Genomic DNA, 27657 nt, shown 5'->3' with positions numbered 1-27657 from the left:
ATAAATGCTCCGTCTGCTCTTTCAAGTGTTAACGTCTCCTCCTCGGAGCACGACCATGACGAGCCGCTCCACTTGTCTCGCCGCCTGATGGATGAGTTCTTTTTGTTGCTGTTTGTCAGGGTGGATTATGTCTCTTTATTATTTATTGTGCTGCTGGGCCACGTGCTCACGTCAACATGGTTTATTCCAATGATGAAATATACATTTAGTGGCTCAATAGCTCAGGTTTAAACATTTGTTCATTACTGTTACAAGTTAGATGGATCTTTAAAATAAACCTTTATTAGCTTAAAACATCCTCCCACACTCTCTTGTCTATTATAATATTTTTTAAATCCCACTTTTTGCTTTACCTACATGAGTTTTCCATAATGTAATCTCATACCCCCAGTCGTCCATGATTAGCGTGTAGAATTTGTGTGTAAAAAATTGAACAAAAGTGACATTTTAAAGAGTGACACTGGCATTCATTCACATCTTATCTCAGCTCTAAGTTCATTATCTCAGGAGAAAAACATGTTTACAGTCAGGTGGAGCTGGAGATCGACAGATGTGGTGAAGCTGAAGCACAAAGATCTTAATTCACGTGTCCATCTTGGTTCTGACTTTTCACTTTGGCTGAGAGACATGGAAGCTGACATTTTACTGATTTTCCTGCGCTGGGTGTGTGAGAGCTCAGGGTGAGGAGGTGAGAAGGTGAGGAGGTGGCGGTTGAGGTGGTTCTGGTCAGGACACCGTCTTGGCATCGTATAGTGGACGTCTTACAGGCACCTCCAGCTGATTGTGTCAGACCAGAACACAGTGGAGAGATTTTGTATCTGGGAATGTGTCAGGATCCCCCAGGAGGAGCTGGAAAATGCTGCTGGGGTGAGGAACGTCTGGAATATTTCCACCACAAACTGACCCTGGATCAGTGGACAAGATGGATGGATGGGTGATGGAAAATCCTGACACTTTTTAGGGCAGAGCTGTAAGGGTGTGAGTGAGAAACGCTGTGTCCTTTGGCCCCAAACTAAACTGACCTTTTCATTATTATTCAGATGTGACTTGACACTGGTGTAGCTGCAGCCTGGGGCTTCACACAGTGAAAAGTCGTTTGTTAGTAACATTTCAGCACTTGTGAAAGTTAAACATTGAACCCATGTAACACCCACTGAGGCCTTAATGGCCACCAGTAGAGGACTGGTCAGAATGGGGACTCAGCTACCAGAAAGAAAGTGAAATGAGTTTAAAAACAAACCAAGATGCAAACCCTCAGGTTTAGAAACGAAATACTGAAGAGGAGTGACAATCATTTAAACAACAGTAATTTCATCTCTTTGCTGAATTTACATCTTTGAATCAGGACAACAAGCATCGATCCTCTTTCTCTAAACAGAGATGTGAGTGTGTGAGGAGTTGGTTGTGTTTTCTCAGGGAAACAAAATAAAGATAAAATGAAACTCTAGAAAAACAGAAAAATGAACCGATGAAGGTCTCTGATGGCCATTAGTCACAGCATCATTAGTCCATGTAGGGTTGTGTAGGTTTGTTTGACAGGCTCCTCTCTAGACACACACACACATAAACACACAAACACACACAGCATGTACTGTCTCAGTCTGTTCCTCACACACAGCTGAACACACACACGTACCGAGGAGAGTTCCCACAGAGAGATCAGAGCCTCGCTGTGGGACCATCCTGACATTATCTGTGTGACCGTGTGTGTGTGACTGTGTGTGTGTGAATTTCTGTTTTTCTGGATGTTTCTGCGCCTTGTAACCTGCAGCGTGTGTCTCCAGTGTTATTGCGAAGCTCTACACGCTCAGTGAGTGTGTTTGGTTTCACTGTAACAGCTGCTGTGTGTTGTAGTTGTGACTAAATCCCATAAATCCTCTCTGAGGTTTTGCTGCATTGTGTAGCGTTTACCTTCAGGATCCCTCTGTTACTAAGGTTACCACCATATAATGTGACCTGTTTCACCGTGGCAACAGTTAAAGAATGTTTGGTGATGTGTTTGTCACTTTTTATTTATTTTCTGTGTATTTTTTTTATTTGAACAGGAGGGGATTGGCCCCTTAAAAGCTATTACAGAGATACACTTTCACTTCAACATCTGAATCTCCTCACCTGAAATAACTTTAGAAAAAATATATTGTCTTTCAAAACATGTGCGGAAAACTTAGTGATTTGATAATTAATTTCTCAACCAAACTCCCACCATTTATTTATCCATGAGAGACTTTTATGGGAAAAATCTGACCAGACACGATGTCTTTGAGTAAACTTGTTTGACTAAACTGAATGACCTAGTGATGTTGTAACCTGTTTCCAAATATGAAAACCCACTGGAAATTTAAGGTTTATAAAATAAACGCAAACTTTTTCAGTATTTATGATTAAATAGAAGCAAAACCAGTCTCTGTAGCAACAGTGTTTTCACAGTTTAAAACTGCCAGTTATTATTATTGTTCCTGTGTTTTGTTACTGAACTTCACACACAGCGTGAGTCAGGACTGGAAACCTGCAGGTCATTAATTCAACCGTCGAATCATTAAAATCTCATCATCCACACTCTCATTCTTTACTGAATGAGACATATTTTCCTTAGTCTCAGCGACATTGTGAACTTTGGGGAATTTTCAATTTTTATTTTCCTCGACATTGTTGAAGGACTTAACTTCCACCACATCACGTCTCAGTTCAGCTGAATTAAAAGAGAAACCTACTGTACATGTGATGCACCTTCGCTTGTTTTCCTGGTTAAAACACAATGATAATACGTGTTTATTTAGGCACATATCAACCACTTTAAGTGTTGTATAAACAGATTATGAATAAGAATATACTAAAAGATAGTTACACATTTATAAACACGCAAAAATAGCATATCAAATATCATTATCATGAATAATAGACGCTTATAACCAATTGTTAGTAAATGTTTAAAGTATCACTATTCTTTTTGGTATATAGGTAATTTTAATTTGTTCTTTCAAAATAAAAGCCTTTGTGTCGTTGTCAATTTGACACTTGGAGATGAATTGGGCTCCACAAAGCCTAAATATTAAGTTTCTGTGAAGTACAATATTGAATGCGATGTAATTGCTGTGTGTGTGTGTTTCCACCAGTGTGTTAACATATCACTAAATGTTTATTTGTAGATGATGGGAAGGTGGTGAAGGCTGTGTCAGTCATCAAAGACAACTGGGACACGGAGGAGATCATTCTAGAGGAGCTGACCATCTTCCAGGTGAGAGACAAGGGTCAAGTCTGCCTCATTCAAGCAGCAGCTGTCAAAATAAAACTTTGAATGACAGCTAAACAGGAGTTTATATGTAAAGTAGTGGCACATCAGGTGTTCACATCAGTTTATTCCCCTTGATTCAAATCATCCCACACAGATCCAAACACACACACACACACACACACACACACACACACACACACACACACACACACACACACACACACACACACACACACACACACACGTACACACACGTAGCTCCACAGGACTTTTATGGTTAAAGTCTGAGCTTGTTTTGGTGTCTCCCATTGCCCATCTGCCAGCCCCGCACCATGTGATGTGCTGCGTGAGGCCTCGCATGTTGTTTTCCACTGGAACATATTTGTCTGGAATAACTCCACTAAACAGAAAAACAGATAGCGGGGCACATATTTCCCAAGGTCCTTGATGTGAACAAACTAATGGGGAAGAGCAGCAGAGATGAGCGAGGAAAGTAAGCGTGAATGTTAAAAAGAAAGAAAGAATGAAATTAAGAAGAGGATAAGGAGGTAAATATTAAAGTAGAATGAAAACAGAGCACAGGTGGAGGGAAGGAAGAATGGCAGAAAAACAAAATATACAAAAACAGCTACAAACAAACAGGAAACCAGATGCTCATTGTCTGTTTACTTATAACTGAGATTAAAACAGGAACTAACCCATTTCCACCAGACTCACACAGAACAGGGACAGGGGGAAACCAGGTGGCACAGACTCTACAGCTGTGAGCGAACACTGTGTTTATTTCAGAGCTTTCTGCCCCAGTCCTGGTCAGTTTTCTCCCTGACTGGGTTTCAGGTTGAATGGTTGGTCAACTCATTGGAGACAGCATCCACACATCACTGTGAAAAACTCTCCTTCTCCCGTTATCTACCGTATCGCGTCCCTCTTTTATCTCCCCCATCAATCCGACCCCTCCACTCAGAGCGGTCAGGGGTCGTTGACTCGTTGAAATGAGTCAGTGATCTGGAGAATTGGAGCTGTGGGATCGTTTCGCCCTCCGTGGAGGAAAGAGACTCATTAGATTTCTAATCACAGTAGCCGCCCTGACCTCGCAGGCCGGGGCCTCAGCAGTTAATGCGGCTCTGAGGACATTCCTCGACCTCCACACGGCAGTGTTAAAGATTGATGCCGATAGTTTTAGTGTCAGTCATATGAGCCGCTGCTCTTTCTGCCATTCAGTGGGCATAGCATAGTTTGCTGGGACTGAATGAATGAGGCTTTTTATTCATGTGAAAACCGACCCAATTGAGAGGGAGTAAACTATGCCATCTTTCCGTTTTCTCTAGGCTTTTCCGACAAAGTTAGCAAAGTCGACCTATTTTCCAGTTTCTGATCATGTGTACTCTGGGATATTTCAGTGTGTTTGAGGAGTTTTGCTTGATCCTGAATCACAGGATGAAAACCAGCTTATTAACATGATCACAGCCAAAAAATATGAAGCTTTTCATACTTATTAATTGTGTTTCTGTGCCATTTGTACTTGTTGAGCATGTTGACTTGTATTAATGTATGCCTTTATTCAGTCATTTCCAGAACAATATAGTGTACTGTATATTCAAATCTGGCATCAAATGGATGGAAATGTCATATTACAGTAATAAACCTTTGTTCATTCTCCCTTAAACTCCATACAGTATTGAGGTAGTAAAGTAAAGCAAAGTATCAGAGCCTCAGTGCACATAGAAATGCACACAGCCTGTATTCAAAAACTGAGCCTTAAAAAACAGCTGTCAGGACTTCTGTGACTTTGTGATGTCACAGTGTGTACGTTTTGTATTGGTGTGTAATGCAGTGAGCACATTCATCCATTTCCCTCTTTATCCCACAGAGTCCCTCTCCAATCCTGAGCATGGAGCTGTCAACCAAGAGAGTGAGTGTTTGTTTGTTTGTATGTCTGTCTGTGTGTTAATAAACACACAGACATAATAGTTATAAATAATAGTTATAATAATCAGACCCAAAGACTTTTAATCAAGGCATTTAAGTGGATACAGAATGATGAACTTAACTAACATGTAACGACTCCCCACCCTTGCTTTTCTGCCCCCCCTCCATCTCCGCAACAGCAACAACTGTATGTGTCGAGCGAGCTCGGCGTTGTCCAGCTCGGGCTCCAGAGGTGCGAGTTATACGGGACTGACTGCGCTGAGTGCTGCCTGGCCAGAGACCCTTATTGCTCCTGGGACGGACAGACCTGCTCCAGATACTTCGCCACCAGCAAGAGGTAGAGAGGGATGAAGGGAGGGGGAGGCAGAGGTTGTGTATCTGTCACAGGAGTGACAAAATGTGGACAAAATGAAAAAAATGAATGCAAAAACTAATGGAGAAAAGATGATGAGAGTTTGGATACAGAAGGAGAGGGGAAGCCGGAGGGCAACAGATGGAGCTTGGATTGGAAGGAGAGGGAGACATGGTGGTGCTTTTGACCATGGCTGAAACAACACACTGTATTTTCATGAACTCTTCTCGCCGCATGTTCTCTTAGTCAGAATCAGAGGAGCTTCATATTTTCACTGACAGCAGCAGCCGTGAGGAGGTGGAGGTAGAGGTGGAGGAGGAGGAGGAGGAGGAGGAGTTCACATTTTTATCTACAGGCAGAAACATTATCTGCAGCTGTCTGCTGTCCTGTAACTGATGAGTCCTCTTGTCTACATCAGTGCACAACTGCACACCCACCTTTAACCTTCATCATTTATATCCGCACCACAATCCTCTTCAGTTTTCACACATAATTAATGATCAATGAAATTAGAGGAAACATATAGGGTGATATAAACAAAGTGAAGAGATTTACTGACAGTGGGTGAAGAGATTCAGTTTTACTCCATGTGCACACACACAGACTTTGCAGGTGTGATTTGTGCTACACATCTGATTTACATACTTCACTCTGATTGGATGATACTTTGATCCATACTCTTATACACACATGTCACATTAAATTAAATGTGGAGACTGTGCAACTCCATGATCAGATTTTCCCACTTTTGTTTCATGCTGTCATGAAGTTGAGCTGGGGCTAATGTCCGTAGAGGGGATTGAAACATGCAGCAGGCCGTCCCTGGACTCCAGAGGACATTTGCATAAGGTTGAATTCAGTAGAGCCAAGGTCAGGTTTACATTTGCCTCTAGCATCTGAATCAGTGCCCAAAAACACTGAATCCTTCAGTGTCCGCTCAGCTCCACCTCAGAAACTGGAGGACACACAGGTCTCTGAAAATCTACACCTCCAGTTTGTGCAGCAGGTTTTTCTTTTCCATTTTCAAATAGTACTGGACCATCAGTAAGTTTGCATACAGCAGACATCCATATACAAATGGATTTAAATAAACACGTATATTCACTGCATCACAAAAATATAAATAAATACATGAAAAGAAAAATCTGTGAAATGCAAATAATAACAAAAAAGTACCGTACATAAACACTTAGGTCACACAGATATGTTGGTAGCTTCCTTATGAACCACAAAGGAAACAAAATGGTAAATTTCAATTCAAATTTTTTCTAGACAGGTACAAAATACTGTATAACATCTCAAAGCTCTACATTGGCCATAGGTTAGGGCAAACGTCACACTTCTATAATACACAGGTAGAGGGGCATGCCTCAGACTCACAGCAAACAGTGGGGATGAGTCTATTGTTGACTCACATGTTTTTGAGAATGTCTAAAAACTTGATTACAAATAATTGTATGACCAAGACTCAGTCTTTGATAGTCCATCTTTCGTCCAGTGAAAACGATGCGCTATAACTCCGTCAACATAAAGGGTCATTTACTCAGAGTTGACAAAGCTCTTCCACCTGCAGAAAGTTTCCAAAGGATGAGTGGTAGAAACCCAGGACCCAGATGTTTAAGAGGGTCTGTCTGTCCTCAGAAGGTGGCACAGTGCACACACATAAACAATAATAAGCATGCTATAAAACCTCTCTCTGTGTGTGTGTGTGTGTGTGTGTGTGTGTGTGTGTGTGTGTGTGTGTGTGTGTGTGTGTGTGTGTGTGTGTGTGTTAGGCGGGCACGAAGACAGGATATAAAGTACGGAGACCCCTGGAGCCAGTGCCCAGTCACAGAGGACGGTAAGCGTTTCCACCACATGTTATAAATAAACCGTCTCAGTTACATAATGGACTCTTAGTGTTGTTACTACAGCCTGTACTCAGAGGGGGGACAGAGGATTTCCACTCACATATACATGGGGTGTGATTGATGGTGTATTCTGAGGTGGCACTGCAGAGCTGGAATGTGAAACGTCACAGTGGGTTTATCTGTTTCTCTGGTGGCTCCATGAGAGATCAGCATAAATCCCACAGTGTGTTTGATAGTTTGAAGCTCATTTTATTAACTCAAATACATGTGATGATGGACCAGCCCAAATAAGAGATAAAAGACTGAAGTTTTTAGCGTATGTCTCAAAAAGGAGAAGTTCACAGTTTGTAAAGGACAGCTCCATATTTTTTCTTTTCTTCTGTTTTATTTTGAAGTGTTGATCCATTTGAAAATATAAAAACAGTCTCAGTCTAGTTTTGCGTCACCTCTCCCAAGCTTGTATCTGGAGCAACAGAGCCAACATGATGGAATAAAAGTACTCTTTCTCTGAAAGCAGACACACAGCGCACTCTAGAGGATGAACTTTGTAATTACAGTCTTTAATACTTACTAGGTCCCAAAACAGCAAGAGAGAGACTACTACAGTGAAGGATGAAGAGAGGTTTAACTGTTCACATCTGTTCATCTGCATATTTCTCTCTCTTTCTTTTTTGGCTGTGATGAAACTGGTTCTTACCGACCCACCTTTTTCACATTTTCACTACATGTAACTGCTCTGGGTATAGGCTAGGCTAGGCTACAGAACATATCATGATTTTTTCTCTCCCTCTTTCTCTTTTTACCTCAGACTCTGAGTCTGTGGAGGTGAAGCTGGTGTACGGCGTGGAGGGAAACTCCACCTTCTTGGAGTGCGTTCCTCGGTCGTCTCAGGCTGAGCTCAGGTGGACGAGGCAGAACTCGGACGGACCACAGCAGCAGCAACAGGCGCTCAGTCGGACGGATGAGGGCAGAGAGGTGAGAAACATCTGCTGCTGACAGATGATGATGATTCACACCCAGGGCCTGAGGCAGAAAATAGTGACATCAGACTTTGATATAGACCTTTGGTGTCAGAAAAATCCTTACTGTTTTGTCTTTATGTAAAGCACATTGTGTTGCCTTGGTATGAAATGTGAAATTGCTGTGAAAACATATAACTCTTATCACTGTCCAGACTAGAGTTTTGACCCATTTCTCTTACTTTGTGTTCACTCCCCAACTTTGTCCCAGCTCCCTCAAAGCAACGACGACCGCACACTCCACATGAAGCGGGGGTTGCTGGTTCAGCGCCTGGAGCAGGCTGATGCAGGCCTCTACACTTGTACCAGCTACGAGCACTCCTACAGCCAGGTCCTGGCCCGATACCGCGTTCACATCATCTCCAACCACGGCCTCCACGCCGCCCGCTTCCAGCACAACCACAGCCCAAACCATGGGAGGATCGGCCCGGCTGGAGTTGTGGTACCCGGGCTCCTCGGCCAGTCCGGACCTCCTCCACCTCAGCTGCCAGGACACAGGAACTCATGGCTGCCGCCTCAGCAGCTCCCTGTGAAGAACTACAAAGACATGACCAACAGTATGAGCGCGGACGAGTACTGCGAGCAACTGTGGTACCGCGAGAAACGCCGGCAGCAGAAACTTCGTACTCTGAAGCTGAAGCAGGAGAGCAGGAAAGCGCGGGTGAGGAGGAACAACCCCCCCGAGCTTCCTCTCTAGTCAGCTGGAGGACTCAGAGACTGTGGACGGACGACAGATCCTGTATATGCAGCGGTTACAGCTGTTTGCTTTTTGAGCAAATGATGTCAACCAGCGACGTAACATTAAACAAAGAGAGTAGTGTATCTTCGTCCTCAATATTCTGACATTTAGATGCTACAAAAATGGTAATAGAAAAGTAGAAAAACTGTTTTTTGTCTCTGAATTCGTATTAGCTTTGTTGAATAGTTGGGAACATCTGACAGTCGAGCTCTGATCTGCATCTAAAAGTGGACGTGGCTTGTTCAAGTCAAAGTCTGCAAGAAATTCAGCATCATAACATTTCATTACATTGATATAATCCACTATATTTAATACAATTTACAAGACAACACACTGTATCATGTCATAGACATAAACAGACGCAGTTAAATGAGAAGACACAAATGTCAACATTTGTTGCTTTAATGAAATATATTGCTAGAAAATAACAGCAGAAACTAACCAATCTGAGTTTAAAGGCCCTGAAAACCTATTTTCTTAATTTTCCTCTGATGTGATGTCATATCAGCAGCCTCTGACAGATTTACAACTGTTTTTTTTTGGGGGGGGGGGGTTAGGTTAAAGGGATAGTTCAACATTTTGGCAAATTGGCCCATTGCCATAATCGCTATAGTCATAGCAGTAGGTTCATTACCTTTAATTGTAGGTGTAAGCTATTTTCAGTGCGGCGGAGCGCAGCAGCAGGCTGCTCAGAGCTACACTATGGAGGCTAATGGAATTTCTTGGTTTCCCTCATTAAACTCATCAAATTCAACATCCCAAAACTCCACAGCGCTTTTGTAGACAAGTTGTGACCTGCACAACCACCACGCTATGAGATAATGACGGGACGATACGAAACGGAGCCGTTTTCGAGGTAAATACAGGGTAAATACGGAGACTGCTTGCTGAAAAACTGTCCCTGAACGCAACGCGCATCAGCGGTTTTGTATGAATTTACCTCGAAAACGGCTCCGTTTCGTATCGTCCCGTCATTATCTCATAGCGTGGTGGTTGTACAGCTCACAACTTGTCTACAAAAGCGCTGTGGAGTTTTGGGATTTTGTATTTTATGAGTTTAATGAGGGAAACCAAGAAATTCCCTTAGCCTCCATAGCGTAGCTCTGAGCAGCCTGCTGCTGCGCTCCGCTGTACTAAAAATAGCTTACACCTACAATTAAAGGTAACGAACCTACTGCTATGACTATAGCAATTATGGCAATGGGCCAATTTGCCAAAATGTTGAACTATCCCTTTAAGAGATGATATAATAGATTTAAATGCACAATATCGCACATTATAGTTTCAGGTTGATGCTCTGTTTGCTTTTTTGTTTCCAACACTGTCGATCAAAATTTATGTCACATACACACATGCTAGCTATATGTTTATGATTGATAAATAGATAATTAAGGATTTTTTTCCCAAACTTATCTTTACTGTTGCTTATTTAGTCTTTATCATTGAATATCAGTTGGAAATATTTAATATTTGAAGTCAAGTTTTCAGGGTTTTTAGTGATAGAGAGACCAGTGGCCTGAACTATTTACTTTTACTTTAATGCTATGAATTTACCACAATACTTTCCTATTATTCTCTTCTGTTCTAATCAGACAATCTGTCAGAGCTGCACCAAACCACTGACAGACATCCAGGTGAAAATGTACCAGGATCTCGCTCACAATGCAGACAGACGTTGATACATAAATGTCATAGCTATATAGGCTATATGAAAGGTTTTGCCCGGTTTACTGCTACACATTTAACATAATGTTTTCTACATGTATTTATGTTTGTTCTGAGACGTATTGCTGATATGCTGATAAGATCTAGGCCTTTAATCCACCCATCAGGTTTGAACCTAATGGGTGGATTAAAGGCCTCAGTGGAAACGCACACATGAAATGGACCTTGCTTGAAATTACATTATGTATAGCCTCTTTAACTCTGCCATGTAACTGTTATTATTCACGTCAGTGTATATTAAAGAACTCTATTTTTGATAGTTTTCTTTCTTTGTGTACAAGAATTTAGTACATTTTCCTTAGTGTTTATATAAACGTGTTTTTGATAAGTAAATTTTTTTATGTCACAACTCTAATAAGCTTTGAGATCAGGAACTGATCATGAAACTGTGTTATACTGTATGTGAATAAACCACTAAATGACAACCCACATGTAAAATAAAACAAATAAAACATTTTTTTTAACAGTTTTTGTGTATTAAGTCACCCACATTGGTTAATATATTTTCAGTTTGTCCTATTAGAAACTATTATTAATATGTCACTGCCACATATTCTTGGACTTTTTTAAGACTTAAATCAAACCTGACTTAGCTAAATGCAGTCATGAATGACTCAGCATTATCTCGGTTAAGTCATCTGTATCATGTAATGTTTAAGATGTAAGATGTAAAATCAGAGAGAGCATATTCACATGGGTCTCTTCTCTATCTATGTGCATTCTGAATAAATACTGTAGGAGAGATGGAAGCAAATGTAGCCTACATATTATTCCTATTATCAGGACTGCAATAACTCACACTGAGGCCCCACGGGTACATCCTGGTTCCTCCCAGGTTATGTGCATTGTCGTCGCATCCTGTGGCATTTTATAAACATCACGTACAGAGCACAAGGGACACCTCCCTGGGGGAAAACAACCAATAGTTTTAGGCTGAACTGTTGTTGCAACCCAGTTTTTAGTTTTAGCTTGTGGACATTTTACTAAAATCAAATATAGCCTAATTCAGATAATGTGATTCAAACAAAATTAGAGCCACACATGTAGAAGTTGTTTCTTAGTGAGGCTGGTTTGTCTTTAGCCTAAATACTTAGCCTAAGAGTCAGAAGACAAGAAAATGACAAGGAAGAAATACAGTTAATATATAAATTTAAAGCAGATATCAGTGGAATGTTTTTTGTTAATATAAGTCCTAAATAGTCCTATTTTCCGTCAGCAATCACTTACATGAAGTATTTCAGCCTAAACACGAGTCTCTCCGTCACTCTGCTCTGCTGTAACCCGAGGAGAAAATTTTCCTTGTGGGATACAAGTGTTATCCAATGAGGAGAGAGAACGGCATGAAGGGCTGTGTGTGCAGCCAAGGGATGCGCGTGAATGTGGTGACGTAGCACGAGGACCAATTGATGCCTGACAAGGGCGGGGGCTGCTAACTCATGGTGCGTTCAAAGAAACTCGTACTTTGTGTTTTTCCTTCCTGTGAAGTCATACCAGTTCGATCTGGTACGAGTTCACGGGTCGGAAGTTACGAGTGGCCGTTATAGGGAACTTTCACAGACAACAGGATGGTAAAAACACGAGCTACGGGTTACCTGGAACGCTACCAAGTCGTAGTTGTGACTTGAAGCTGTAACTTACGGTTTCAAAAGCCTGCCTTGAACGCAGCATTAGCCGAAACGGCCGTGAAGCTGATATCTGCTTTAACTATATATTTTACTATAATGAGTGAAATTGTGTTATAAATAAAGTTAAACTAAAAACACCTAAAATGTGACAATAACATGAGACAGATAGCAATGAAATGGTTACATAAACATCACAGACGAAGCCTTTAACCTTCAGAGAGAGAAAAAAGACAAAGGTTTCATAGGCTACGCAGTTTACTAACTCAAGGACATACGACAAAAACGAGACAAGTTTGAGTTGCTGTTTTTCCTGCGCCATACTCCGGCCGTCCTGCAGGTGGCGGTAACGTAGCAACAAGCTCGTTGTCAACCGCCGGTCAGTTTTGAAAGTAGTAGAAGGAGAAGTCACTCAGCGCCTGTGAGTCTCGTTGAACCACACTAATGGAAACGCAGCTGATGGGGAAAAGTAGCAGAAAACTTGAATAATCCGTCAGCAGTGAAGGTAAAGAGGTGTTCACACGATGGCGTGAAGGTTTAGTCCGTGTCTGTAGCTCGTGTTTGTCGGGGACGGTGACGGGGCTTCACGGCTGTTGTTGTAGCTGTCAGCCCGGCTCTGTGCTAACGTTAGCTCCGTTAGTTAGCCGGCATGAGCTTCAGCTAGCCCGCTCATGCCGACCTGCACGGCTCATTGACTGAGCCTCTGCTGCTGAGTTTTCCACTCAATGGGAGACATTGTAGTCGGATTACCAGGCAGCACTCACAATTATCATCCTGTTTTCACAGCATCCACTCGTTTTAAGTGATGAGCGCGTTTGTTTTCTGCTGAGGAGGCTGACAAAGGAACTTACCAATAAAGTTTTTGTGTGTGACAGGCACCGACAGGTAGGATCCAAGAGGACTGAGCACTGGAGGAAATAAACTTGATGGTCCTACATGGCTGCTCAAACGTTACAACAGCCCAGTTTCCTACTGGTGAGTCTCTCTCTCTTTACATTTGTGTTTGTTTACGTTTTCTTTTGGAGAATTGATACAACTAATGACAGCTGAAGTCTTCTCTGTCATATAATCATATAATCAATATAATGATTGTGTTTGATCTCCTTCTGAGAAATACGGCAGCAAATATCGACACAGTCCAGTCCCTAAATAGGACTTCGCCACAGTTTTTTCCTAGGTACACCTTGTAATGCTTGCGGCTAAAAAAAAGAAAGAAAAAAGCCTAATCTAAACATACAAAAATGTATAAAACTTTGTCTTTACAAGTTGAAAGCTCTTAAGTGTTTAACACAGTCTTATATTTGTAATCTTTGCTGTCACACTATGGCTCACTTTGTGTTCACTCAAATCTATTTTTAGGCGCAAATGCCAGTGAAAGTGTGTTTTTATGTTTCAGTTGTAAGTGATAAACTTGTGTGTAAGTGTTGTAAGTGTAAACTTCAGAAAATCTAATATCATCAAAAATGTTTATCTTGATGTGATCTTCTGTATTACTTGGTATCATGTCAGCTTGATAAATGTGTGTATGATGTTGCTCCAGGCCAACTTGAAAGCAGATGCGACCACCAAACCGCTCCTGCAGCGATGCCAAGATTTGGTGAAGATCATTGATGACTATCCTGCAAAGGTACGGACTGACTACTCCTCCACCCCTGTGTGTTGTGTTTGCATCAAAACATCACAAAATTAACTTCAAGTAGAGAGAGATTACAGCTGTTGTTGTTCTGAAGTGGTGCTCTTGTCTCCTCATAGTTTTTTATAAGAACATCTTGGTTAAAAATAGCTGGTGAGGAATGTCACTGGATTTGTATAATACACACAAACACCACAGTCTTACCCAGTGTTTTCTCTGTTAACCGGACGAGGACGGCAGGGCTGATCCACACTTTCATGCTCCCTGGTGTTTGTATGGGGAGACAGCTGCTGTGCTGTGACAGCTGAGTTTCACTTTGAACACTGACTTTCTCTTATCTTCGTTGTACTGGAATTTGAAAGCAGTGTACATTTATCCAAGATAAAAGATGGAAGTGGTAGTTACACAGTAGCTATGCTGGTACAAGAGCTGCAGATATAGCAACTACAACTATTGCATACAGACGTCGCTTAGCACACAACCACTGATGTTTGTCTTAAGTATGAAAGCACAGAAATAGCACAGTGATAATTGTTCTTCTGTGTATGTGAAGACGTTAGAGAGGACAGTGGAGGTCCTGTATGAGAGCAGCTGCTGTGCTGTAGATGTTTCTGTGAGTGGCACAAAGGATGAGTGTGGCTTTTTTGTTTTGTTTTGCATGTTCACTCTGCTTAAAACTTGTTTCCTGGTTTAGCTCATAGAATATGACAAAGACTAATAGTAGCTGAGTCAGAACAGTCGTCCAAGTTTTTAACTAAACACACTGGAAGAAGATGAATATCTAAGCAGGGAAGTTGGATTCCCCCTCACTCCACTTTTGTTCTGTAGTTGTTGCTTTGTCTTTGAAGGAAATCCACATGTCTCCGTTGTGATCAGTCAGTCAGTCATGTAAACAGCTGCCTCACTCATCTTGCACATGTTGGTGTATGTCAGCAGTTTTTGTCTTTGTAGTCTCTCTTAGTGTCAAAGAGCAAAACTGGACCTAAACAAAGCTGGACTCATCTCTAATTGTACTGTGCTGTACAACCCGGAAGTCAGAGGTTTCCATAGTGGGATTTGATTAATCTGGTCCCTACAGTAATTTGAATAATATTTACATTGCCTACACTGCTGAGGTTTACATACTGTTTCACTGTAGCTCTGCAATGCATCGTGCTGTCTCTTGTACAACCACAGTCAAGGTACTGACTGCTGTCATTGTAACTTGATTGTCAGTGTTTCAGTCGGTGTGTTGTGTATAAGTGTAATGCTACTTGCCATTTTTCTCATTACTCTGTGTGTGCTTCTCTTCAGGAGCTTCACTTGATTTTCCCCTGGCTGGTGGAGACTGTGTTCGGCAGCCTGGACGGCATCATCGCAGGCTGGAACCTGCGACTGCTGCACTCAAGAAACAATGAATACAACATTGTCATGGAGTTTCTAAACCCCAGGTCGGTCATTCAGTCAGTTTGTTTGTTTGTTGTGTATCTGTTTAAAGCAGAAGTAAGCAATATTTTTGTGTTAATATAAGTCTTAAATAGTTATATCTTCCGACAGCAATCACTTACATAGAGTGTTTGGACCGAAACACGAGTCTCTCAGTCACTCTGCTCTGAGCCGAGGAGAAAACTTTTCTCGTATCCTACAAGTTTTATCCAATGAGGAGAGAGAACGGCATGAAGGGCTGTGTGTGCAGCCAAGGGATGCTCCTGAATGTGGTGACGTAGGGACGAGGACCAATAGATCCATGACGAGGGCGGGGGCTGCTAACTCCATCAGCTGAAAAGACGTTATGGTGCGTTCAAGGCAACCTGTAACTCGTGTTTTTCCAACCTGTGAAGTGGTACCAGTTCGATCTGGTACGAGTTCACGGGTCGGAAGTTACGAGTGGCCGTTATAGTGACTTTCACAGGTAAAACAGGTCGGAAAAACACGAGTGGGTTGCCTGGAACGCTACAAAGTCGTGACTTGAAGCTGTAATTTACGGTTTCAAAAGCCTGCCTGGAACGCAGCATTAGCCAAAACGACCGGATCGCTTACTTCTGCTTTAATAAATCAATTAAGACATTGTTCTTTTTCTTTTCAGTGGGCCAATGATGAAACTCGTGTATAAGCTTCAAGCAGAGGAGTACAAGTATGAAATACCTGTCAATTATCTCCCGGTAAGAACATTTGTCTCCCTCATTGTCTCATTTACTCATCATCAATGAAAACTGTAATCTAAATATGTTTATCAAGTCTTCTGGATATAAGTCTAGAAAAAAGAGAGGGAAGAGAGAAAGAAAAATCTGTACTTGTACACACTTGTGCGAGTATAACAGGTTTTAATCATGGAGCAGAAAATATTTCCAAATCTTGCACTTGTTTCTGTAGCAGCTCAGGTTTATACTGTGTTTTTACTTGTCAGCTCATCTCATTGTTTATCTGTGTGTGTGTGTTGAAGGGTCCTGTGAAGGCCTGCATCCAGGAGGGAGTTCTCCCAGACTGCCCACTCTTCCACAACAAGCTGCAGTTCCCCCTGTCCGGCCTGCTGACCCTGAACCTCGCCCTCAGTATCCTCCACAGCACAGACATTGATATTCCTGAGTTTGCTGCAGGCTAATTGTGATAACCAGCCAATGAATGAACAACTCAGTTCAGTGTTCATTTCGAATGTGTGTCAGCAAGTTTCATTTTTCACTTTATGAGCTTCAAGTAATGTTTATGGTCAGCATCAGAGAGCATTATCATGATCAGTGACTGAAGTGACTCATCAGTTTTCAAAATGCAGATATTTATGTGGCAATCAACTAATCAATTAATTGACCAAGTTTCAGCTACAGGTTGTGACTTTTCTGAGTGTGAGACATTGTGAGAGGACGACAGGGAAGAAATGGACAGTGAAATTACTCCTTAACGCTCTGCAGATCCATTTGAATTCTTCATGTTTAACTTTGCCTACTGTCTCATCACACCAAAGGTGAGTTTGCTAAAAAAAAAATTGTTAGAAATGACCACACTTGTATCCTCACAGGCAAAACTAAACAGGAGCGTCTGTTTTCAGAACTACCCCCAAGGCCAAAATGGAAGCTCCACAGACAGCGCCTACTTTGTGCTGGTGGACACTTACCTTAAGTATTTCCTCCCCAGTGAAGGGAGCGTGCCTCCATCTCCTTTCTCTGACTCCAGAGGCTCCGTCACTGCACCTTCACCCAGGTATTTAAACCAAGAGAGGTTTAATGTATCTGATCACCGGATCATCATTATCTTCTGCATTTAAACAAACCAGACCCGACCGACACAGCACATCATCAACAAAGCTCATTTTGTCTTGGTGATGCATTAAATCCAACAGATCCTCCAGTGTTCCCTTTGCTGGTTACGGCGTCCACAGCCCCAGTCTCCTGAAACATCACATCTTCCATCAGCCCTCGGTTAACGCCGACCCCGCAGCTCAGGAGATCTGGAGGTCTGAAACACTTTTACAGGTGAGGCTGAAGCCAACCAGTGGGCTGCTCTGAGTCCCAGTGTGTGGTTCTCGCAGTTTGTAATTTTATTTATGTATTGATCGTGTAACTGTGGGTTTTGTTTGTACGAGACTGAAAATAAAGTACTTTTGAATTGAATTGAAATAGTTTATATTCTAGAGTTAGAAGAAACACAATCATGTGTTGATTTGTTCTTCTCAGATGTTTGTGGAGATCTGGCTCCACCACTACTCCCTGGACATGTACCAGAAGCTGCAGTCTCCCCAGGTGAAGGTAGGAGAACAGAGATCATGTCCCCAGCCCCTCCCCCTGCCCTTCCTCTCTCTCCTTTGCACTGCAGCATCGCACAACTGGCTGTTGACTGGCTGACCACAATCCTCCCTCACGTCTCCACCACCTCTGTCCCGTCTTGGAGTAAGCCCAGGGTGGGAGAGGCGGATGCTCGCCAGCCAGCCCTGTGCTGGACGCCACCCAGGCACCTGAACTGCGTTTTTACAAATCTGTGCATGGGCTGAGTTTTCAGATACAACGGCCAATGTGGCTGGACAACACCCGACACACCCTGAGCAGGCTGGGGTGAAGTTGTCCATGAACTGAGATTTAGAGAAAAGGGGTTTTGTTTTGTTCATCATGACTGAAGGACAACTTCACCCACAACTCTCTGCATTCACACTGCAAGCAGGCTCATTTCTGTTTCCTACACATTCCTACGCATATTTAACAACAGCATGTGATCTCCTGCTGATGAGCAGCTGTTTAAAGCTCCTAGTAAATTAGTTTTGCAGATGAACAAAGAAACTGAAGATAAATGGAGTTTTGAGCTCCTTGCAGTGTGAATCCACGTCAAAAGCTCGTGTTCTGACTTTGAAAACATCTGATTCTCTGGGTTTTATTTGAAGTACATCTTTAAATCCCTTTTACCATTTCTAGCGTATGAGTAGCTGCAGAATCAAACTGTTGCATTAGGTGACTTGGCATGTGTGCCCTCTCGGTATTAGTGCTTTTGCTTTCACACCTTCTGCATGCTGCATGTCACACTGTCTCATTGGTATGTTCTGTGTGTGGTTACATGTGGGACATCAACGTAAAGTCACAATGTGGTGAAGCTTTTTGGAGACTCTGCAGAGGGTTCACAGTAAATAATCAGATCCTCACTACTCAGATCATCAAAACATGAGCAAATATTCACTACAGTCTGAATTGTTTGATTTTATCTCAAGGAGCCAAACTAAAATGAGACTTACATTTTTCAATTTGAAGCAAGAGAATAACTCGACTTCAGTAAGAATCAATCAACACCTAGGCTGCAGACATTATTGATTTATATGTTTAGTGACTTAACAAAGATTCAATAAAATCAAAGTTGATATAAACCACATCAATGTCTCGTCAGGGCCCCAGTTTGTCCAAAGTTTGTTTGTCAAGCTACAACTATCCATGAAAGGAAATAATGAGTCTGTCGTTATAGTCTCCAGTGTTAGAGTAGCACTGCTGATATTTTTCTACACCTACAATGAAAACATTCAGGTTCCTGTCTGAATGAAGTATTGATCTATGTTTATTTGGATTCCCACTCATGAAAAGCATCACAGTGAGACTTTATGCTGGTTTACTCCCTTTACTTGTGCAACATGTAGGATGAGACCTTGTTTATACTGAGAGCTCTGACCCTCACTTGTGTTGATTACTTGGTTAATTTGATACAAGGATGCAGAATATTCTGATTTACTTTCCAAACCACACTGTTCACTCAGTATGTATGCAGGTAACAGTTACCATAATACTATTATTGTACCACTGTTAATACTATTTTCTCTGGTCTGTAAAGTATTATAACATAGTAAGCCAGAGGAAGGAGTGATGGTAAATCCTCCATTCAGACTCAGGCCAATATTAATAATCATAATAATAAACTTTATTTATAGAGCACTTATCTAACGAAAGTAACAAAGTGCTTAACAGAGAAAAATGAGGATCACAGTTAAAACAAGAAAGAGTTTACACAGACAGTTAAAACAGGAAGACAGAATACAGTAAACTTTCCAGGGCTGGGTAGAAGCAAACAGATAAAACAGAGGAAATCAGTTAGTCAGATAAAATCAGGATAAGCTAAACGAAAGAAATGTGTTTAAGTAAAGACTAAAAAGTCTAAAAAGACTAACCCTAACCCTAACCCGCCGTATGTGATATTTTTCATAATATTAGAATTTGTATATATTTATTTGCAGGTTTGTGCAGCCTGTCCTGCAAATCATTACAACCCTTATTTCACTGCTTTGTTTACTGTACATTAAACCTCAGCATTTGACAAACAAAACCTTTGAGCTCCTGTTTAGTGGCAGCATCAATTATGCCTGACAAATAAAATACAATAAAACTCCCCCTGTGATAATGTCATATCAGCATATTTGAAGTCGACTGTGTCCACTTCCTCTGTTATTGCTCCATAAAGCTGCACAGAAACCTAAGACTTAGTCATTTAACTCTGTGTAACATTGTCACGTCTGGTCTGCATCATCAAGGCTGAGTTTTGTTTAAAACATATTAACCACTGTGCTGGGTCATTGTGTTTGTGTCATGTGTTCATCCTGAGGGAGAGTGAGCTGGAGCTGCAGGATTTTGGCTAAATTGATTTAAGCTTTGAACTCTTTGTGAGAGACAAAGTCAAGATTTAACAAAACTGTCCCACTGTTGGATGTCATCAACTCTAATTTACATTCAAAACGTAATTTGTCTGGTATAAATAGTTTTACCAGACAACAGAAGAAAAATAATTCCGTATATTACACTGTTGATGGAGGAGCAAAAACAAAATCTTCAGTTGTGTGTTCACTCTTCTGAGGATGTTAAACATCAGGGATGGGAATCATTCAAGCCAGTTACCAGATTCTATTTAGATCTGGAGACACGGTGAAGACGTGTGGATGTGCTCGTCCTGGTCAAAATTGAACACTCAGCACATTTAAAGGAGACATATTATGCCCCCTTTCTACACATTAAAATAGTTCCCAGGTGTCTTAAAGACATGTCTGTGCCATGCCTTGGTCAAAATACCCCAAGGATCAAACATCTCAGCTCTTTTCATCCTCTCAAAACAGCCCTGTTCAGAACAGGTGGGTTCAGTGCCTGTCCCTTTAAATGCAAATGAACCACTGCTTGCCCCTCCCCGCCCCTTTACCGGTCCCTGGTAGGGGTGGTATTATGCAAATTCGAGTCCTAGTTACATCACTGGAAGACAACTGATGGAACAGCTCATAAAACCATGTGGTTTTCAACCCAGGAAGTCTGCAAATTACAGATTTTTTTTTGTCAATTCTCACATCTTGGGGGCCGGAAGAGAAACACCCAAATAAATGTTAATGAGCCTTCAAAAAGTGATATTTCCATAATATGTCCCCTTTAACGTGATGCAAATGAACATTACAACCAAAATGTGTTAGTTTGATCTTGTATGAAATGATTCCCGTCCCTCTGGCCATGTATTCCTCTGTGTCCAGTGTGCAAAAGCCTGTGCATCATCCCAGCAATTATATCGTTGTTTCCACAGTCAATATTTTATTTTTGTTTGTCTCCTCTCCTGTTTTCTGCCCTTTTCCTCCTGAATGTTTTTGGCCAATTGTTTCTGTCTGGTTGCACTTTTCCTTTTCTCCTTTTCTCATGTTTACCTTCCTCCTGCCACCTTTTCTTTCCCCTTTCCTCCTCCTCCTCCTCCTCACCCTCCCTTATTGTCACTTCTCCCCTTCCTCTCTCTTCACTGTTGCTCCTTTTCCACCCTTTGTCTTTGTCCTTGCTCTTCCTCATCTTCCTCTCCCCCCTGGTGGTTACGGGTGAACAGCTGGCGCTGCTGCAGTACCGCCTCAGTATGTCCAGCATGCCGTGCCAACCCCACGCCCCACCAGGCTCTGGGACCCTCCACACCTACCAAGTACTTTTACCTTTTCATTCACCCCCGCCCCTCTGGGGCCTCCTGGAGGTAAACCTCACTCAGTTAAGGTCACAGTCAAGGCTACTTCTCTCACGTTTATTGGTAAACACGGTGACACGTTGTCCCTCCAATCACCAACCTGATGCTCACAGACCTTCGCTGCAGCCCAATAGTTTGCATGCTTCATCCTGCTTCTGCACAATCAGCCGTCAGCAGAGTGTTTTAGCTTTTACTAAGAAAAAATAAACAGCTAGAAAAATGTGAAAGTGGTTGGTGATTTGTGTTGTGAAATTTATTGTCACCCAAAACTCAAACAGTAAGACAAAACAGACCTTTAAAATGGCACAAGTTCCCTATTTGTTTTAGTTTTAGTTTTTTTTTTATAAACTTAGCTAAATGTTTTGTTCTTTTTTTTTTAATGTGTTTTATTTCATATCAGGTGATTGAAATCCACAAGCAGCAATGTTTGTTGCTAAACCCACAATTTGAGAAAGTTGAATATGTTATGAGGCCAGTTGTCTATGAAGAAAAAGAAAATCTTTGAGTGTGTAACCTGTGGATTTGAATGGAGAAGTAACCTTGACTGGAGATATAATCCTAGAATGAAGCTTTGAATCTCTGAGCAGATTTTTACCGGTTGCTTTGTGCTTTTGTTTGTTGCCATTTGTTTTTAAAGGCATGTTTCTGACACTATGTGCGGTGTGCTCTGTTGATCTGCGTGTTCACGTGGGTGATTAATGTTTCTTCTTTATGTTGCTCTTTCCAAAGCAAAAGAAACTACTACGTTTTGAATCATCAATCTTTATTTTACATGCCAGTCATTCAAATCACTTCACAGTCAAATGACCTGAATTCACATACAGGACTTATTATAATTGTTTGCTGTTGTTATCCAGACAATGTTTGATAATGTTTGAAGTAGCTTTGCTATAGACAGGTAATAGAGCATCGAGGTCCCACCTGTCCTACTGTTTCCCACCGTGTCTTTTATTTAAATTTAATTCATTTCAATCTTAGATTTTAACAGAGCCCAGATGTGGTAAAGCAGCAGTCTCAAAATGAATTTTAAAGTTTTAAAACCTGCATTATGCTAAAATGCCAGATGCTCATTTGTCAAATCCTGCAACACTTGTTAGTCTAAACTGGTTTTGGCTTTGGTATTTTTTGGAAGTGACTGTCTGCCAAATAATCCTTCTGTGCAAATGGTTAGGATTAAATTGTATAGTTAAACAAAGAGAGAATAGAGCAATGCTTGCCAACGTGTCGGCCATACCCTCTTGAGGGGTGTGATGGGAAGTGGGCCTACACATCAATTGTACAAAACAGTACAAACACACTTACTCATCCTCATCAGTTCAGGGTGAGTAGAAAACTTGGTGTTGGACCTCCATACTCTATCACTAGGAGCTCTGATGTTTGGCTGCTTTTGGACTGGGGTTGCATTATGATTGGCTGCTTTTTGAAAGGGTGGCTGACATGTTTTGGAGGGGAAGGGGTGGGAAGAGGTGGAGCACTTTGTATGACCGGTCGTCTTTCCAGGAGCCGTTCACCCCGACAGAGGAGCACGTGCTGGTGGTGCGTCTCCTGGTGAAACATCTGCACGCCTTCTCCAACAGCCTGAAGCCCGAGCAGCTGTCGTCCTCGCCCTCGGCTCACTCACACACTCACACCAGCCCCCTGGAGGAGTTCAAGAGGTCCCACACTCACATCAACACATGCTACAAATCTCTCTCAATGTTCACACATGGAGGGAACTGATCAACAAACACTGTTTGGTTTCCCTCTTCCCTGCAGAGTGGTGGTGCAGCGTTTCGTTCAGCAGAAACTCTACCTGTTTCTTCAGCACTGCTTCAGTCACTGGCCTCTGGACGCCTCTTTCAGAGCGGTAGGTCTGACTCACTCCTCCTCCATATTTATTTTTGACAGCAACAGTACACACAGTATCCATCGTTTATTCCCTTTACAGAATGATCTGTCTGCTTTTTCTTTTACTCTTCTTTTTTAACAACATAACAAAATGATTATAATAGACTACAAAAATAAGGGTGTTTCAGGGTAGACGTTTTCCTTCCAAATGTCCAGATTGTTAAAGCTTAATGGAGAAAATGATGATAAATAATGTCATACATGTCTTCTATAGAGGGCCTGTCTGCTTTGGGACATTTTTTTCCAAATGGTATTTAGTTGTAATGCTTGTAGATTTTGCACATATGATGTTTGTCCCAAATGTGATTGAAACAAATGACAAATGATTGGCTTTGTGGGAGCCACCACATATACTCCAGATGCAGGTAAAGCCTGAATGCTGACATCTCTGCGCAGGTGTGATAAAATATCTACTAATACACTTCCAGCCAGACGATCCACATGAGGTTCAGCTTGTTATCTCCCATTCTAATTCATGATATTTTGGCAGCAATTCACCTTTTTTTAACTGTCGAGGTTCCTGGTCCAACACACGTTTTGTTTCCTCAGAGGTCTCCAGCAAATAATTTTGACCTACCACCCTGTATTTTTATAGCTATAGCTATTACAGTATATGGTGTCAAAAGCTGTTAAGAAACAGGGTTCAGTCTGTTGAGTGATTCCTCTGTGTGTTCAGGTGTTAGAGACATGGTTGAGCTATATCCAGCCATGGAGATACACAGGGGAGAAGACCAATCCTCAGCCCGACCAAAACAGAACCGTACCAGAGAAATGGTGAGTGTTACGACTTCTTTTATTGCACATGGACCCACATCTCCTGCAAACAATGAAGCGTTCTCAGTCAGTGAGCGATGTTGAAGTAAGTTTGATTCTGTCACATCTGCAGGGAGCCGTTTGTTCAGGAGAACCTGCTCATGTACACAAAGCTGTTCCAGGTGTTTTTGAACAGAGCAGTGAGAACAGACCTGGTCAACGTCAAAAACGCACTGATGGTCTTCAGGGTGGCCAAAGTCTTCTCCCAGCCCAACCTCGCAGACATGATCCAGAAAGGTGAGGAAGCGACTTAAAGGTCCAGTGTGTAATAATTGATAAATAAATAAATGAATAAAGATTTATTGGCAAAATGCTACCCATGAATATATTAGTACAAGTGTATAATCGCTATAAAATAAAAATTTGTTTAGTTTTCGTAGCCTTATAATTATTCTTTTATATATACATATAGCATATAGCATTAGAGAGCGTCGCCATCTTGCTCTGCCATGTTTGTACGGCAGCCCGAACGGAAAATGCAGCCATTTTAATTGAAACAACCAAAACTAAACTACCCAGTTGTTGTCATAGACCATGACCATACCACCGTACCATAAGACTACAGGTTTCTTTTTAATAATAAAAAAAACTGTTGCTGCTGGGCTTCCTAAACAAACAAACACTAATCCAGTTGCATCTCTCCACAGGTGAGCAGTTGTTTCTGGAGCCGGAGCACGTCCTCCACCATCGTCAGCCCCGTGGCTACCTGACACCGAGCCAAGGAGGCAGCTACCTGTCGTCGAGGCAGAAGGTGGTGACGGACATGGTGTTCAGGGTGAAGAGCCACGTCTACGCCCTGGAAGGACAGGACTGCCAGTACAAGCAGATGTTCGGCACGGAGCTCAGAGGCGCAGTGAGTCTAGCTCATCGTTGTTCTGTTCAGCAGCAAATACACTGAGCCAAGTTCAGACCGGAAATACCTGAATATTGTGTCTTTCTGTCCTCTACAGGTGATGAAGTTGATCCAGATCATAGCGCAGGCCAGACAGACGGCCAAGAGGATATCGGACCACTCCAACGAGGTGGCAGCCAACACCTCCTTCCTGTCCTGGTTTGGCCTCGGCTCCTCCGACCTCAACAACACCTTCGCTGGGGCCGAGCCAGAGGAGAGCGGCGAGTGTCTGAAAAAGACCCACGAGTTTCTGGACCGAGCTCTGGAGAACCTGTGTCAAATCTTCAAGGTCAGATGAGTTTGACTGTGGCTAAGGCTTTTTTCCCCCGTTTTATTCCCTCACAAGCATTAGATTTTTATAGATATTTGAATCTGATGCACTGTCGATGATCTCTGTCTAAAATATCTCAACGACTATTTGATGAATTGTTGTCAAATTTGCTAGAGAGGTTCATGGTTGGTAAGATTTGACTTTAAAGATCCTCCTACCTTAGTGATCCTCCAACTTCTCCTCTAGTGTCACCATGAGGTCGACATTTGTGAATTCTTACTAATAAGGCGATTGTCTGACTTCATCTCGACCCTTCCACTTTGGTTTGTTAACAAAAACATGCAAAAAATAATGTTACATCCAGTACAAGATTAGATCATTTCACTGACTCATTGTTGATTGTTGTTTAACTTCATGTCTTTTTGTCTTGTAGCTGACCCAGGGCCAGCTTACTCAGCTCATGTCAAACCTGGGCTCTTCCCAGGATGACGGCAACTGCAAGCAGCTGCCCGACTGCATACAAGGGGAGAGCGGACTCATCCTGACCGACCTGGGCAGGAGGCAGGTCAGTGTTTCATGTGACTGCATACAGTATGAGGAAGGAGGCGGCGGCCATACACTAACGCCCTGAAACTGTGTGTGTGTGTGTGAGCAGATCATTAATGGACTGCGCAGGTTTGACGTCCAGTATCAAGGAGACCCTGAGCTCCAGCCCATTAGAAGCTATGAGAACGCCCTGCTGGTCAGGCTCTTCTACAGGATCTCCTCGCTGGTTAATGAGAGGGTGAGTGGCGTCATCACAGCTGTGTTCGTTTTAACTAGTTTCACTTGGTCTACAATTTGTATATTTTTATCTTCCACAGTTCGGAGTGCACATGAACGCACTCTGCTCTCGGCCAGACTTCCTGGGTCGCCTCAGCCGTCGCTACCTTACAGATCCAGATGTCAGCACGAAGCTGAAGCACAGTCCCATGTCACGGCGAGGACTGGAGAGGACCCGGCAGCCTCGGCTGAGCCTGCGCCCTCTGGCCAGCTACAGGACGATTCTGCTGCTGCTGCTCTTCTACGTGTTTGGAGCCCTTTTGTCCTTCGGCCCCGTGTCCAGCACTCTGGTCATCCTCGCAGGCGGCTTCCTCTACGGACTTGTGATGACGTTATTTGGAGACAAACTGAAAACACACTAGCTGAGCTGAGGGCCTACACATCTGAAAAAACCTGATGAATTTGATCAATTCAGCCTTAAAGTTTTTGATGAAATAATACATGTGAATACTAGAACAGGAAGAAGAACAGGTTCAGTGGTTCCCTGCATTACGTAATAAATAATGTAGAAATGTATTAATCAAGACCCGCTAATGATTACTTACTTAAATGATGAATCATTCGGCCTGTGTGACATCAGAAATAGTTCAAAATGCCTATTACTCTTTCTTATCGCCAAAGGTGATGTCATCAAACATGGACAACAGAAACTCACTTTAAAATAAAGCAGCAAGTTCACATTAAAGTAACTTAAACAGGACAGGACACAAAATAATCATTTGCCAATAAAGTTTCTTTCAGTTGACTAATTAATTTATCAGATGATTGTTGCAGCTGTTTATTGATCCCTATGAAGGGATATAACGGTGTGTATCCTGCCAGTGAGGTCACTTAAGGTCGTATCATCTGCATTTCTAAACGTAGAAAAGGGCTTTGAATTTTCAAATGGGGGGAGTTGGGGTGTGTTGGCATCCCGTTGGCAGCAGAGTGGAGATGGACTGGCAGCTCTTTTGGATACGACTGCTTTACTTTTAATGTGCTTCATATATGGAATCATTGTAAATACCGAGTGTTGCTGCTGTTTGTTCACAGTTAGTTTTTTTTTAACAAGCTTCTGGAAGCAAGTGCAGTTCAAAACATTCAAAGTGCTCTGATTGATTAAACTTAGTATTTTTTCTCAGTGACTGACAGCAGAACGCATTTCTGTCCAACAGGCTCAATAAAGTATTTGCACTCGTTTGTACTTTTGTGGCCTGATTGATTAATATTCATTCATGAGTAATGTGCCAACCTTATATGCTAATAACCCAACCATAAGGTGGGTTAGGTAAATCACACACTTTTCATTCATTATTGCAGAGAGTTGTGAACTTTTTTCAAATGTCAGAGTTCAGACAGTGAAATTATGAACTATACAAAGCAACACTAAATTGTGTAATGTAGTTAATGTATGAAAGTACTGTACCTCATTGTACAGTACTTTATGGGTTTCCATTTTAAGATACTTTATGTTCTATTCCA

At 42.0% G+C, this 27657-nt stretch overlaps 2 protein-coding genes across 5 annotated transcripts in view; both read left to right on the top strand.

Moving 5' to 3' along the window:
* The window catches only part of LOC310985964 (semaphorin-3D), an 81263-nt gene extending 71603 nt beyond the window's left edge, over positions 1-9660 (top strand). For both annotated transcript variants that reach the window (XM_083971648.1, XM_083971649.1), the window contains exons 13-18: positions 3147-3235; positions 5103-5144; positions 5341-5498; positions 7289-7353; positions 8172-8338; positions 8594-9660. In XM_083971648.1, the coding sequence (XP_083827774.1) occupies positions 3147-3235; positions 5103-5144; positions 5341-5498; positions 7289-7353; positions 8172-8338; positions 8594-9079 (1007 nt within the window). In that variant the 3' untranslated portion in view covers positions 9080-9660. The remainder of the gene's footprint in view (positions 1-3146; positions 3236-5102; positions 5145-5340; positions 5499-7288; positions 7354-8171; positions 8339-8593) is intronic.
* A 3209-nt stretch (positions 9661-12869) lies between these two features.
* smpd4 (sphingomyelin phosphodiesterase 4) lies at positions 12870-27368 on the top strand. Of its 3 annotated transcripts, none has more exons than XM_083972037.1 (20): positions 12870-12973; positions 13344-13443; positions 14009-14095; positions 15395-15531; positions 16167-16242; positions 16524-16632; positions 16987-17039; positions 17124-17275; positions 17415-17547; positions 17749-17820; positions 21383-21472; positions 23012-23166; positions 23267-23357; positions 24075-24172; positions 24285-24448; positions 24859-25064; positions 25162-25392; positions 25808-25939; positions 26030-26158; positions 26238-27368. In XM_083972037.1, exons 2-20 carry the CDS (start codon positions 13405-13407, stop codon positions 26556-26558), a joined length of 2475 nt encoding a protein of 824 aa, XP_083828163.1. In that variant the 5' UTR covers positions 12870-12973; positions 13344-13404; the 3' UTR covers positions 26559-27368. The 3 variants fall into 3 exon arrangements, with proteins under 3 accessions (XP_083828163.1, XP_083828162.1, XP_083828164.1); XM_083972036.1 differs by having other exon boundaries at positions 21383-21520; XM_083972038.1 differs by lacking the exon at positions 21383-21472.
* The last annotated feature ends 289 nt before the right edge of the window (positions 27369-27657 follow it).

This window comes from Trachurus trachurus (genome assembly GCF_905171665.1).
Source record: "Trachurus trachurus genome assembly, chromosome: 5".
Classification (NCBI taxonomy): Eukaryota; Metazoa; Chordata; class Actinopteri; order Carangiformes; family Carangidae; genus Trachurus; species Trachurus trachurus.
Note: the sequence above shows the minus strand (reverse complement) of the source record. Positions and strands in the feature narration are given on the sequence as shown.

Excerpts from the sequence above, each read along its gene's own strand:
- smpd4 (XM_083972036.1), top strand. The coding sequence starts at position 13,405 with ATGGCTGCTCAAACGTTACAACAGCCCAGTTTCCTACTG. Across the intron at positions 14,096-15,394 it reads TTGATGACTATCCTGCAAAG|GAGCTTCACTTGATTTTCCC; the intron begins GTACGGACTGAC and ends GCTTCTCTTCAG. Across the intron at positions 17,040-17,123 it reads ACTGTCTCATCACACCAAAG|AACTACCCCCAAGGCCAAAA; the intron begins GTGAGTTTGCTA and ends GTCTGTTTTCAG.